The sequence below is a fragment of the Meles meles genome, chromosome 11 (assembly GCF_922984935.1).
Source record: "Meles meles chromosome 11, mMelMel3.1 paternal haplotype, whole genome shotgun sequence".
NCBI classification, from domain to species: domain Eukaryota; kingdom Metazoa; phylum Chordata; class Mammalia; order Carnivora; family Mustelidae; genus Meles; species Meles meles.
The window spans coordinates 33,840,468-33,854,780 of NC_060076.1; the positions used below are offsets into that span (position 1 = coordinate 33,840,468).

The 14,313-nt window shown below is 49.6% G+C and overlaps 1 protein-coding gene across 2 annotated transcripts in view; it reads right to left on the reverse strand.

Moving 5' to 3' along the window:
* The window catches only part of TMOD1 (tropomodulin 1), an 84,101-nt gene that overhangs the window by 49,863 nt on the left and 19,925 nt on the right, over nt 1–14,313 (reverse strand). For both annotated transcript variants that reach the window (XM_046023323.1, XM_046023324.1), the window contains exon 2: nt 13,257–13,422. In XM_046023323.1, the coding sequence (XP_045879279.1) occupies nt 13,257–13,376 (120 nt within the window). In that variant the 5' untranslated portion in view covers nt 13,377–13,422. The remainder of the gene's footprint in view (nt 1–13,256; nt 13,423–14,313) is intronic.

Here is a 14,313-nt window from a genome sequence, read left to right on the forward strand (position 1 = left end):
GTTGCGGATAAAGGTTGTCTACTTCCACGGTGCCCGCAGTCATCGGAACCTCTAACCTTGAAGGAACCTGTCTCATTCTCCTGATCTTCAAGTGTGCGCAGGGGAATTTGCTGGGCACGTCCTTCTCTGTGGTTAGTTCTAAGGGAAGCATCGGTCTGGCTCCCCCAGGCCACACATCAGTGGTACATGGAGGGGGACAGTTTCTGACAGGCACATGCCACACATGCATGTGGCTTCCCTCCAAAGACAGGTTGGTGACAGGTGAGGTTTGCTTTGGGAGGACGAGCTCAGTCCCTAGGACTCAGAGCTTGTATTCGCATCCCTCCTTACACTTGGAAATGTACTCCTGTGACGAGGACGGCTCTCTGATCTGAGGCTGCAATGTTATGTGGGAGATGCTTGGGAGTGGTGGGGACTGGGGCACACTGGATTATCCAGTGCCTCACTATCCAGCTCCAGAATTATCTCCATGTGAGGATATGGGTGGTGCTATTAGATCTGCTTGTCTTTATGTGAAAGCACTTGATTTTTAAATATTGACACAAAGTGCAAGTATTTTAAAAGCAATGTTCAGGTCACGGAAAACACATCTGCAAGCCAGACGGGGTCTGTGGGCTGCCGCTTTACCACATCTGATCTAAGATTCCTAACAGATTAGAACTCAGTGTAGAAAAGTCAAGGTATTCATTCATTTACTCGACAAATATTTATTCGAGTGTCTCGCCTATGTCAGGCTCTGGACTAGAGGAAGAAAGAGGTCTATCCATGAGTTTTCAATGTAGTGGTTTTAAAAATTATAAAAACCCATGAAATTTTTAATAGGTCTTTAGAAATAATCATAGAGGAAAAAATTAGGTGAGCTCTTCCTGTGGTCCCCCACTTGTGGGTTTTTTTTTTTTTTCCCTGTGGGTTTTTAAATGGTGACTTCCTTTTACATGCTGGAAAATTAAAACTCGGATGTGCATCTTGGCAGGTCATCATCTTAATCTGTCTTTCACACCTGCGCTCTAGAGTCCAGCTGTCCAAGGGACAATGGAAAGTTTGACAGATCCTTAACGGGGCTGTGAGGAGCGCTAACATCCTGCCAACAGGGGCCAGTAAGGCCAAATATCAAGCATTTGCACAGTTATCATTGCTATAGATAGTTAGGGCTACGTCAGGAGCCATCCCAGCTAGGACCACTGTGGGCTTGTTCAGACATGCACACACACACAACACTTGGGCAACACACACACACACACGCAATGTATTAAAGGGACTGCAAAGCTCTAGGACTATGGACCATTTCCAGTTGAGGAAACTGAGGCACAGAAAGAGCCAGAAAGTCTGGGTTTATATACAAATGACACTGTATATAATTCTCATGCCTAAGGATCAGTTTGACCATTTCCAGGCAGGTATCTGATCATACATAAAATGTACCCTCCTCTGCTTCTTCACAGTGAACAAATACACAACTGTATCACTTTTCTCAAATAAAGCAAGTATGTCTAAGAACAAGGGAATATGAGAGGTGCCCCCCCCAACCATGGTCCGAGCTCCAGGAGTCCTGGATTCTTGTGCTGTGACTGAGCCCCACACAACTCCCCAGCAGAGGACGGGCCACAGAGGACAGTGTCTCTACGGCAGCCGAGGATCAGGGAGGGAAGGGCCTGGCTTGACGTCATACGCTGGACTGAGAGCCTGGGACACTTGACTTCCAAGCCACAGAAAATTTTCCATCCCACCTGACAGCCTTCCTCTAGGAACAGACCCTGGAAACCAGATGTGGTGCCATATGAGGACCAGGCCTCCTCTCCAAGTGTTAGAAAGCCAGAGATCACCTCCTTATCAAATCAGTCTCGGTTTACAGGTGCAGAAACGAAGGCCCCGAAGCATGGAGCTCCTGTCCTGGGGTGAGAGTGAAACTCAGGAGGCTAAACTGCCCAAAATGCCCACTGACTTCCCTCCCCCTCCCATTTTAAACGACCTAAGCCTCTCCTAGATGCCTCACCCCTGCCCCCCACATCGGGAAGGCCAAACATTTTATAGGCCAGTCAGTCATACCATTAACTTTTACAAGGTATTTGGCCAAAAAAAAAAAAAATCATTTTTTCCCCTGGACTTGAGGATTTGTTTCAGTTAAAATGAGGCCCTCTAGACCCTCCAGGCCTGGATGATATTGAGCGTTCTGCGTCTGCATTCCTGACCAGCAGCTTCTAGGTTCCACTAGAAATCACTCAGTGGGGCTTCAACAGAGCTAGCTAGCTTGCTTGTTTGTGTTCCCTTTCTTTCTTTCTTCTTTTATTTATTTATTAGAGAGAGAGAGAGAGAGAGAGAGAGAGAGCAAGAGCACAGACGGAGACCGAGAAGCAGACTCCCAGCTTAGAAGGGAGCGGGACGCGGGGCTCGATCCCAGGACCCTGAGATCATGACCCGAGCCAAAGGCAGATGCCTAACCAACTGAGCCACCCAGGCAACCCATCAACAGAGCTTTCTTGTCACACTTGCAGGACTTACCCTAAGAGTATAGCAGGAGTGAAGGGGGCCACACCACTCATGTCCCAGGCACAGAGGGGACAAGCAGGGTCCAAACCTCTAAGTGCCCCTCCCTCTTCAATCATAGTGCCACTCCAACACACTTGGGGCATCTCCCCTTTTCCTCTTTCTTTCTAGAAAGATCCAAGCCTTCGGCTCAACTGACCTGACCTTGCTATAGGACCAGCAAAACCCAATAGGTGCTATCTTCCCCAGCCAACTCTTCTAGGGCATTAGAACTGACATCCAAATGTAACTCTGTGGCCCAAGTCCAGTAGCTGTGGTGGGGTCTCTCCGTCCTAACAGCACACTTTATCTCATTCTGGTGTTCACAGCACAAGCTGGGCCGAACTGTCTCTTCCCCATGTTCTGATCCTCTTTTTATGCCTCACATACAAGAACAAAGTTCCACTGCTATGCTGGGCCCTGGGCATCTTGAGAAAATGAATGTGGGATCCTGCTCCATGGGGTTCACAGGTGCAGGGGAGACACACGTCCAAGTGTGAGCAACCACACTCAGCTTCCTGGAGGAGGTGGTTCCCAAGCTCGGTGGGCCCCAGTGTTCCAGGCAGGAAAAAGCCAGGGCAGGAGGACCAAGGGAAGGGTGTTATGGGGATAGAAAGCACATCACAGACAGAGGTATGGCAGAACGAAGGGCACAGCCTGTCTGGGGGAGTCTGAAGCTGCAGGGTCCTGAAATGTCTCCATCCTGTGCATACCAGCCTTGTTCAAGCTGCCATGGCTCCAGCTGGGAGCAGGAAAGCAGCCTCCAGGCTGACCTCCTGGCTCGCACCTCTCCTTCTTTACTCCTTTCCCTTCCTGTCATCCAGCCGGACCTCACCAACATCAGCCTCCCACCGTGACACTCCCCAGTCCACTCACAGATGTCCAGGGCCTCTACTAACCTACATAGTCACAACCAAATCCATCAGCCTGGTACAGAGAACTTTTCAGTTTGACCCCAACCAGCTCCAGGCTCCCAGTCTTCCCATCTTCCAGGATCCCAGGTCCCAGCCTCTCCAGGCGGCTCCACATTCCACAGCCGCACCCTGCTCGCCCGTTGCCATTCCTATGTGCAGGCCTTGCCCTCTGCCTGGCATTCCCTCCCACCTCCTCCCCTGCATTTGTCTTTTAAAGTCCTTCCCCTGGGCACCCTGTTTGGCTTTTGTAGGGCTCCCCACATCGATCTGGAAATTCTCTATCCAAACTCCTCTAGGCATCCTGCCCGTGCTTATATAATGTTACCTTATTCTGTCTTGGAGCACATCTATGTCTCTCTCCCCAGGGAGACCCAGCGGGATGTATCTTCGTCTTCTCCGCCTCCCCGGCCCCAAGCACTGAGCACTAAGAACATGTATTCAGAATAGTCCTGATCCACACGGCCCTGCTGCTCCCACTGAGGAAGGCTGGTATTACTTGGACACCCTCCAGGTCAGCATCACACCTGCGGTCAAGGCCACCTGACTGCTGCCCAGGCAGAGTTGGGGGAGGGGACATATGAAAGGTGCCAGGGTGGGGGTGTCCAGGATGGGGCCAGTTCACGAATGGGAGTTTTGGGAAATGCAGGCTGGCCTCATGGGATGTTTTCTTTAAGGGCCCGAATGTGGTTCATTTCCTCCCAGCTCTGCCTTGGACCTTTTTACAGAGTGGGACCACAGGCCGTCAAGCTGGCAAACTCACAGTGACAGCCTCCAGACAGTCCCCGATATCATACCTCCCCTTTGTTGGCACTAACAGCACTCTACTCTTAGAGCTGAGCCCAAGGCCTATGAGACTAAAGACTACTTCTCCCAGGCTCCCTTGTAGGTCGGGTGAGTGACGTCATGAAGCCGTGGTCAGTAAGAAGGGTCCAGTGGAGAGTTCTAGTAACTTTCCTTAAAAGTTGGCTACATATGGTTTTTTCCTATCCTTTTTCTCCCCTTTTCCTCTTGTCTGATGTCTCGTGTGCAGCTATGACGGCCACCACCCTGGACCACGAGGGTGAGGACTGTACCCCAGGGCTAGCCGGAGATGAGCTGGAGGGAATCTGGGAATCTGGGAAGCGTGGGGAGCTGAGCTCCATACCAGCCCTAAAAGGCCCACTTCTGGGCTCAAACTTGAGGGATGAGTAAACCGCTGCTCATGTCACATTATTTTCAGTCTCTTACACTTGTCACCAACAGCATCCTGACTGACAACCTAGGTTCTCATCCCAGGGCTGCGAAGCCACAGACCGTGCACTTGGTGTTCTCTGACTTCAGATTCTCCTTCTCTCAAATGAAATTCAGAAGCCTTTTTGGCATCAAGCCTCAGAATAAGGGTGTGAACTCCATACAGATGCACTTACTGCCTGTTAGTTTCATCATCATAGGGCATAATTATTCATTTCCATTCAAATGAACAGATACTGAATGGTGGGGACACTCAGAATATCGACATCCGATTGGGGAAGTTGTGTACTGCACAACTTCAATTACATTACATTACATTACATTTATGCGGACAATGTTTCCTGCAATGCACAACTTATACAACTATCCCTGGATGCACTGTATTTGGTGGTACAGTGTGGCTCCAAATTCAAGAGGCCTAGATTCTAGTGGGCAAAGTGTATGTTTAGGTTCAACAAACATTTATTAAGCTGTTACTGTGTGTTAGGCTTTGGGCTAGGTGTTTTTTATAAAACTAACCATCCTTCTATTTGTGTGCATGTGTGTATGTAAACAAACACAAAAGCCTGCTATTCAGAACAGAGCTAAGTTGCAAACTAGGAGACCTACAGTCCAAATTGAATGCCAAAACTTGGGTTGGTTTGGCTGTGCATTTAAATGTGGCATCAACATTTTAAAAGAGGGAACTTGCATATAAAACTTCACATGTCCAGGGGCTCCTGGCTGGCTCAGTCGGTTAAGCATCTGACTCTGGATTTCGGCTCAGGTCATGATCTCAGGGTCATGAGATTGAGCCCTGCATTAGCTCTGCACTGGGTGGGGAGCCTGCGTAAGGTTCTCTCCCTCCCCCTCCCCTACCACTGCCACTAAAAAAAATCAGATTCCAGTATCTCTCGAAAAATTAAATGATCTGGCAATAAAGGCCCCATAGCTCCTTCCATCCATCTTGGCAACAACAGACGGGGCTGAAGAGCAAGTACCCTTTAGTCAAATACAAACTCTCCTGTTTGCCTCAGTCCCCGCCACTCCCTACTGTCGCCAACACAGAGGTCTAGAATCAGGTACCATTCATCATTGACTGTGTTGTCACTGTTCTTCCTGGGAGGTTAAGTTGACAGCAAAAACTTTCTTATGTCCACATCTCTTTTAAGAGTGGAAAAGTGAAAGATGAACCAGGATGGCCACGTTTCTCTAGAAACTGACTCACCTTCCTTCCTTCGCTTTTTTTTTGCCTTCCTGGTGTGGGTGCTCGGTTTACTGCCTCTCAAGTAGAAAGTGTCCAGTAGAGGGGGAGAGATGGGGGAGGCTAGGGGTGGGAAGACTGGTTTAAACTTTATCTACAGGAGTGCCTGTGTGGCACAGTCCATTGAGTGTCCGACTCTTGGTTTTGGCACGAGTCACAATGTCAGGATTTTAAGATTGAGCCCCACGTCGGGCTCCAGACTCTGCATTGAGTCTGCTTGAAATTCTCTCTCATCCTCTGTCCTTCACCCTCGCCCCCACCACCACTCTCTCTCTCAAATAAATAAAATTAAAAAAAAAAACCTTATTTATGTGATTTTTTTTCTTTTTAAGGGTGATCTGAATAAAATAAGGTATAATTTTTACTTTTGTTACATCTAGATGAAGGGAACATAGTATTGTCTGTACTCTCCTATGTGTTTTGAATGTTTCCCATTGAAAATGTCAAAATCAAAACAGAAATTGCTCAGTGTCCTCAGTGTGGGGCAAGGGCAGTGCTATGAGTTAGAGGGGGACAGGCAGGGAGGTTGGGCCTTGAAAAATGGGAGACTTTTTGAACTGTAGGGTGAATGGCTCCAAGACCAAGTGGATCCCCCAGCAAAGAGGCAGAGAGGAGAGGGGCAGAGGAGAAAGTAGCGCTTCTGAGGAGGCTGGAGAGCTTGCAGGGAGGTGGTCATGGGGCCAGAAGACAGAGGTTAGGGTGGGGACACACTGACACCTGGCCTCACTCACCCTCACCCAGCCAGGCCTATCCTTGGCTCTGTACATGGCCTGCAGTGTTTCTAAGGATGTGAGCCTATTTTTAGAGCAGAGATTTATTTCTTTCCATTTCAACTGTTTACTTCTGTCCTGGGCTTACAAGTCTGCTGGTTTGTGTTACAAGGGAGGACCATAGCCCTGTGGACCAAACTTGGCTGCTTCCTGCCTGGCCAAGAGCGCCTTCTGGCTCACAGGGTACCATCTGGGGAGCAGGGAGGATTTTAGGATTTTGTGGGGTCTGATGGGAAGCAAAGTTGTGTGACAGGAAGTCCCCCGTTCTCTTCCTGGGTCTGCGACTGACCTGCTGTGTGACCTTGAATAAGAACATTGCCCTCTCTGGGCTCCCGGGGGAGGGGATTGCTGTTGTTTTGACTTTTCATCATTACAATGTCAATGTACGTCTGATGTCATACGGTTGGTATGAGGATTCAGTGACACACATGAAAGCACCGAGTGAATGACGTGTGTCCAAGAGGGACCCCATAAATGAGAGTTTCTTTACCTGCATTGTGTACATATATGCAGGGGGCGGGGGAGGGAGGGTTCGAAGGTTTTTAGGTGTCCTTTCAGCGCTGGGAGTCTACAGTTCTAGGTTTTCTCCTCCATTGTTTCTTCCTGTTGTTCATGGCCCCTTGTTCTCACAACTCTTGATGCATTATGGATGAGGAGAAACAGGTCTGCCCGAGCCTCGCCTCCCACCTACCAGCTGCACGATTCTGGTCGTCCATTTCTTGTGTTTTTTTTTTTAAGAAAGTATGGACCGCAACCTTTAGGGATCAATCTCATAGGATCCTCGTAGTGATCCTCATAGAGGTGATGCCCATACAATACTTAGCACAGTGCCAGCCTGTAAGAAGCCCTCCACAGAGAAAAGAGCTATGATAATTATTTTGGGCCCTGCAGGGCCCAGGGAGACTGCTCCTTCCCACTGTTGTTTCTGTGGCTATAACGGGCCATAGCCTTCCAATCGCTGACTTCAAAACAAAACCACAGAACCCAATTTCTTTATAAGGTTGGGATTATCTCTACCATCTTCCCTCCTAATATTTTAATCCTTTTACTGAGACACTTTAGAAAAATTCTTCCTTTTCCCCAAAGCTTCATTATCAAGCGATATTTACAAGGAAATTCTTTTTTTTAAAAATTTTTTTAAAATTTTTATTTATTTATTTGACAGAGATCACAAGTAGGCAGAGAGGCAGGCAGAGGGAGAGGAAGGGAAGCAGGCTCCCTGCTGAGCAGAGAGCCCAATGTGGGGCTTGATCCCAGAACACTGAGATCATGACCTGAGCTGAAGGCAGAGGCTTTAACCCACTGAGCCACCCAGGTGCCCTACAAGGAAATTCTTGATCCTGATGGTATTTTTCTTTCTTTTTTAGAAGATTAGCATGGATGGTGAAACTCACCTAACAACTTCAAAGGAAATTGTATTGGGAAAGAACAACTTGCTGGTCATTACCCATCCCAGGCCCTGGCAGGTCCCAGCCCACAGGCGCTCCCAGGAGGTGGTGATTAACAGCACAGGCTCTCGGGGAGGGACTGGAGGCTGGAATCCCAGCACTAACTGTATTACAGCCTGGGCGGGTTATGTCCTCTCCGAGCCTCAGTTTCCCCATCTTTAAAATGGGTCCTATGACCAAACCTGTTGGAGGATTAAATGAGATCATCCACACAAACTTTGCCCATGGCGCAACCAGTAAACGTTAACTACCTACTGATCCCCTAAGAACTAGCACACGGTGCCTGGCGCAAGTCTCAGTGTGACCGGTCGGTCTTCGATGTTTCTCTATGTTGTTCCTTTCCCCTCACTGCCTGGCGCAAAGGCAATCTGAACCAAGGAGTTGGCTCGGTGTCACGGCGGCATCCACTTAACTCCAGAGAGATGAGAAAGGGCAAATCCTCTTGGGGAATCAGTCAACAGCGGATACTTTTAGCACACGGAGCATTCCTCTCCCGCGGGAGTCCAAGGGCAACAATCTCATGATAAGCTCGAGTTTTTCCAGGCCACAGAGTAAGAGACAGAAAGTTTCAGGGACTTTTCCCCCTTGCTTTCTTTCTTTCCCTCTCCCTCTCTCTCTTTTTTTAAGTGCACAAGCTTGGAATCCTCTGCTGCAAACAAAGCCGCTTTCCAACTCAGAGTACTCTACTCTGTCACGTGACCCCAGGGCTTAACAGTTGCATCACTGAAACCCTAACCCCCTGAAGTGTCAGCTGAATTCAGGTAATCAGACTGCCGGGTGCTGCTTGTCAAACCGTAGCTGCTTAGAGCTGAAGGGGGTGTCAGAGACACCCAGGCTGACTGCTCCCCTTTTTCAGCGAGGGAAACTGAGATCCAAAGAGGGCAGACACATGCCTGAGTTGGGAGAAGAGCCAGGACTGAACACGGATTTGTGCCTTTCAAGTTGCTTCCAGGAGGAAAGGAGGGTGATTTTGCATCCAGCACTCACCCCTATAAAACCAGAGCACATCTGTGGCTCAAACTCTCTTTCTGAGACCCCCGTGGGGCTTTAGAGCGGCTCTCAGAACTGTGTCGTGGCTCCTCACTGCCTAGGGTGGGACCCTGGACAATTTACTTCACCTTTCAGTTTTCTCATCTGCAAAATGGGGCTGATAACAGTGTCTGCATCACAGGATTATGATGATGGTGGAATGAATGAAGATTTTCAAAGTGCTTAGAAGAGTGCCTGGGCATAAGAAGTGCCGTGTATGCACCTGTTAAACAGAAAAGGAAGTAGAAGCCATATAGAGTGTCCCAGACAGGGCAGAGGAACTGGGGCCTGAACTTGTTCCATTGGGACCTGTGACCTAGAGCAACCTCCTTCCCCTCTCTTGGTCAGTTCTGAAAGTTGGGGGCATGGGCTCTCCTGGTTCCTGTGCTCCTCTGGGATGGCTGGCACCAGACCTCTCCTGGGCTGCATACCTTTGGCCTCTCCCTGTGCTGACCTCAGAACATGGGCCAAGGGCAGGTGAAACAGAGCTGGAATGTTTGTGCTCTCAGAAAGTAGGGAGCCCACTAGATCTTTCTGAAACTCACACACTGACTTGCAAATCAGGTAACAGAGACATCTCCGTGAAGGGGCCAATTGTGTGACTGGAACACAAAAACCCCACTGGTCTCTGTTATCTCCTATCTTCTCTCTGACTTCTCTTTCCTTGTTCTTGAACTTAGAGAGAAAGGGGTCTTTGAAAATGTCCATTTTGAAACCACAATGGTATGAGAATCACGGGTCTCTTGATTGCTCAACCCTTTTCCAAATCTGAAAGCACATTTATTTTCTCCTTTTGGAGTGGAAGCTGAGAGAGCCCTTGGAGCCTGTCTGGAATCTGAGCCTCCACACCCTGGTCCTATGACCGGGGCAAGTTAGCTTTCTGGGCCCCAGGTTTTCTGTCCTTCTGGGTCCCAGGTTCTCTGTCCCTCCAGGCACCCACCTTCCTGTTGATCTTCTGGGAGGAGGTTGGGGGTGCTGGCTGTGTGAGGGGGAATTTGCTACCAAGGCCAGAGACCTTGATTTACTGGGGGAGCCCTTTGCTAGGTTAGAGCTGAAACTGAGCTCCCAGCTGGGGCTCTGAGAGGCCTTAGGTAAGGGCTATACTCCCGTCCTGAGAAGGCTCTTCTACTTCCCCCGTCCCCTTCAGGTCTGACGCTTGGCTTGGACCTTTGGCACCACCCATGTGACTTGCAGACACAGCCTCATCTCACCCCAACCCCACCTGGAGCAAGAAGGCCTGGCTCTTCATTGCACTGGGGACAGAAAGAGTCTGCAATATGGTGGAAAGCTTGTGGGGAGGGGCGGGGCCCTTCCTTAGCTTGGGAAAGGAACTCTCCCACCAACCAGCCAGGCCTTCCTCCTCCCACGCATCTCACTGGCACCTCCTTTGGTCCATCTGTCCTCAAAGCTCCTGAAACCAGCAAGTCCACCAAGTCACTGCCCCTCAAAGATTCCTCGGGCGTACGGAGAAAAGTCTAAACTCTCCAGTTGTACCCCCACCACCACCTACCAACCAAAACCTCCTTCCAAGGTCATCTAACCCCCACAGAAACCGCACTGAGATTCTAATTACCACTGTCTCCAGTTGCATTTTGTATGCGAGCTTTGCACGTGGCCTCCATTGGGCCTAGAATGCTTTGTTTTTATTCTTGACTCAGAAAAATCCCAGGGCCCAGGGTCCCAATCACCTGCTCTGTGAAGCGCCCCACCAGGAATAATCAGTCGTCTCCCTGAGCTCTCCATCTGCCCCCGCCGAGGACGCTGGTTATCACGCTTGTGCTCCCCCGGCCTGAGTGGACTGACACAGGAGGGCAGGGTCTCCGCCAGGCTCCCCTGTGGTAGCTCGCACAGGGCCTGGCACCCGGCAGGTCACAATGCCATGTTTACTGAGCTGACAAAAGTCACTGCATCCCTCTTTGGTTCTCACTTTTTAAAGCTGCTCATTTGTGTAATTTTACGGGACAGTGGTCTGGGATCGAATTAGAACAGAATCATCTCACAGCAATAAAGCTGGAAGCCTGGTTATTCCTTGCCTATAGCGCTTGTTTGTCCCGAAGCCCAGGCTTCAGGGCAGCAAGAGTGCCGGGGAGGGAGGAGGAGATCCAGGGTTCTCGCACCAACACTGCCTTCCAAAGCCCTGGAGCGGCGTCATCAGAGGGTCCATCTCCTCGTGGCTGGGTAGGCGGATGTCATGAATAGCAAGAGGCCTTTGTCATTCTACAGGGCCTAGGACCGAGGACCCCTAGACTGGGTATCTGGGTTTTCTAGAAAGAAGACCTTTATTTGAACCTGGAGATAAGGCCAGGTTAAAAGCTCATGGCAGCCGAGCCCTGAAGGGACCATCCAACTCCATCATTTCGTGGACTGGGGACACTGAGGCCTAGGGAAGGTCAGCGACTGGACCAAGGGCACATGGAGAGTAAGAGACAGGCCTGGGGTTGGCACTGGGACAGCTAACCTCTAGTTCTGCCTTTCTCCCTCTGCTCTGGCTGTGATCACGGATCCAGGAAATCACGGGTAGAAATGGAAGACGGCCTCCTCACTGTGACCCCTAGTGACCCACTGGCAGCATGTTTGCTTCCTGTCCCTGTGACCTTATGTTCTTCTGGCCTGGAGGTCTTGGTCCCAAAGGGAGGAATGCTTCTACCGGGAGACACAATGTTAATTCCACTGGAAAGGACGTTGAAACTGCTGCCCAGCCCCTCGGGGCTCCTTATGCCACTGAGTCAATGGGCACAGAAGGAGTTTCTCTACTGACCGGGGTGCCTGATGTGGAATTGGGCCACTGCCCCATGACGGAAGTACGGAAGTGTCTGCCTGCATCCAGAGACTGCTGATGGGGCCTCTTATGAGCACCATGTCCAGTGACTAGAGTCAGTGGAAAACGACAACAGCCCAATCCAAGTAGGCTACCATGGGCCCAGACCCTTTAGGAATGAAGGTTTGAGTCATCCAACCAGGCAAAGGATCATGACCAACGAGGGGCTTGCTGAAGGCAAAGGGAATACAGAACAGGGAGTGGAAGAAGGTAATTATAGCAGCAGCAACCATGTGACCAGTTAGAGAAACAAGGACTATAATTGTCACGAGGTTTTCCTCTTCATTTTGTTTTAAACATGTGTGTGTGTGAAGCAAGTATCTTTGCTTTTTCCCCCTCTCTTACTCTCTTATCATGTAGCATAAGAGGTACTGATTTTATATCGTAGTACTTAGGTATTGTTAATTGCATACCATAGCACTTAAGTATTATGGGATATCAGGGACAGGAACACTTAAGGACTTCATGGCCTCTTCTGGACTCTCCCTTCCTCTTACAACCTCGTTATTGTCTTTATAATAGAGAAGCAAGATTTCAGATGCATATGGCTGCAAAATGGGCAAAGAGCAGACTTGTGATGGTTAATTTTATGTGTCAACTTGACAGGGCAACAGGGTACCCAGACATTTGGTTAAACATTTTTCTGGGCATGCGTGTAAGGATGTTTCTGGATGAGATTAGCATTTGAACCTGAATAATGCAGACTGCCTTCCCTAATGGGGGGAGGGGGGGGTGCCCATCCAATCAGTTGAAATTCAGAATAGAACAAAAATCTGGACCCTCCTGACCCTCAAAACTGCCTTGAGTGGGTAACTGGTTTTCCTCCTGCCTGCAGACTCAAACTCAAACATCGGCTTTGCCTGGGACTTGCGCCTGCTGGCCTTCAGACTGAAACCACACCATCCGCTCTGCTGGTTCTCCAGGCCTTTGGACCCAGGCTGGACCCATATGGCCAGCCCTCCTGGATTTCCAGCTTGCTGACTGCAGGTCTTGAGACTTGTCAGCCTCCATAATCATGTGAGCTAATTCCTTACAATACATCTCTTCCCTTTGTGAACATACACATTCTACTGATTCTGTTGTTCTAGACAACCCTGACAAACACAACACACACACACACACACACACAGCCCTGCAAAGGGCAGTGTTATTCCAGGGTCATTGCCACAGAAGGAAACAGGAAGAGGTAGCTATGGGAAGTCTGTCCCTGTCCCTCCCCCAGGTGGCAATGATTGTGTCCCCGCATCTGTCATGACATGGTCCCCTTTCGTGACTACTCACATCAGGGTCCAGCTCATCCAGCTCATTTTCTAGGGTCCTGAGCTCTTCCTCCGTGAGGGCTCCGAGGATTTCATCTTCATCCAGGTCCCGGTATTTCTCTAGCTCTCTTCTGTACGACATGGTAAGAGAATCTGTGCTTGTCTTCTGACTTTCTGTGATCTATGACCTACCGGAAAGAGACAAATCTTAGAAAGATCCTTCTTGGATTTTCTCTCAGAGCAAATCAACACTTGGCAGGCACGTGGTGGCCGGGCATGCTCTGCGAATGGTCAGGAACACTCTAAGTTGGATTACTTCTCCGTGCAAGGTGAGAGTCTTGATGGCCTGTGACCGACTAAATTGTAATTGATTATATTGGCATGGCCATTAATTCCAAGGAAACAGGGAACTGTAAATGGCTTGTGAATGCTTGAAAACTATTTTATTCTTTAAGTAGTTCTGGCGTTTTTCTGTACAAACACCCTCCACCCTTCACCCCCTGCCCTGAGGGAAAACATGAATGGTGGAAGGTCTGCCAAAGCTGATTTTATAGGCGGAGGGGTGTCAGTTGAACACCTGCTTCCTGCAGGTCCTTCACCTGCAACATCTCAATTAAGCCTCGCAAAAAGCAGCCGGTGATAATGGCCAACGTTTACCACCACATCTAAGCCCTGGGTTAAGTACATCACGAGGATTTTCTAATTTAACCTCTGGGGGAGGTATTTGTTGTCACCCTCATTTTATGGATGAGGACATGGAGCTTAGGGAGGTTGAGTGACTCATGGGAATCATGCTTGCAGGAAGTTCTAGAACCACCGTATGTATCCTGATCTGCCCTAAATCCTCTGTCCTCCCTGTTGGCTCAAAGTGTCTGGTCATGGACAAGCCAAGCTCACACATCACCTCCTCCGTGAAGCCTCTGCGTCCCGTCACTAAGCAAAGCTCACTCTGGCCCTCGCGCTGGGTCTGCACTCTCCACTAAGCTCACATCCATGGCCTGTGGCATTCCCCACTGCCAGGGTGCCAGTTTGCCGCAACCCCCTTCCCCCAGGGCCCAACCCCGGGGCCGCACATGCAA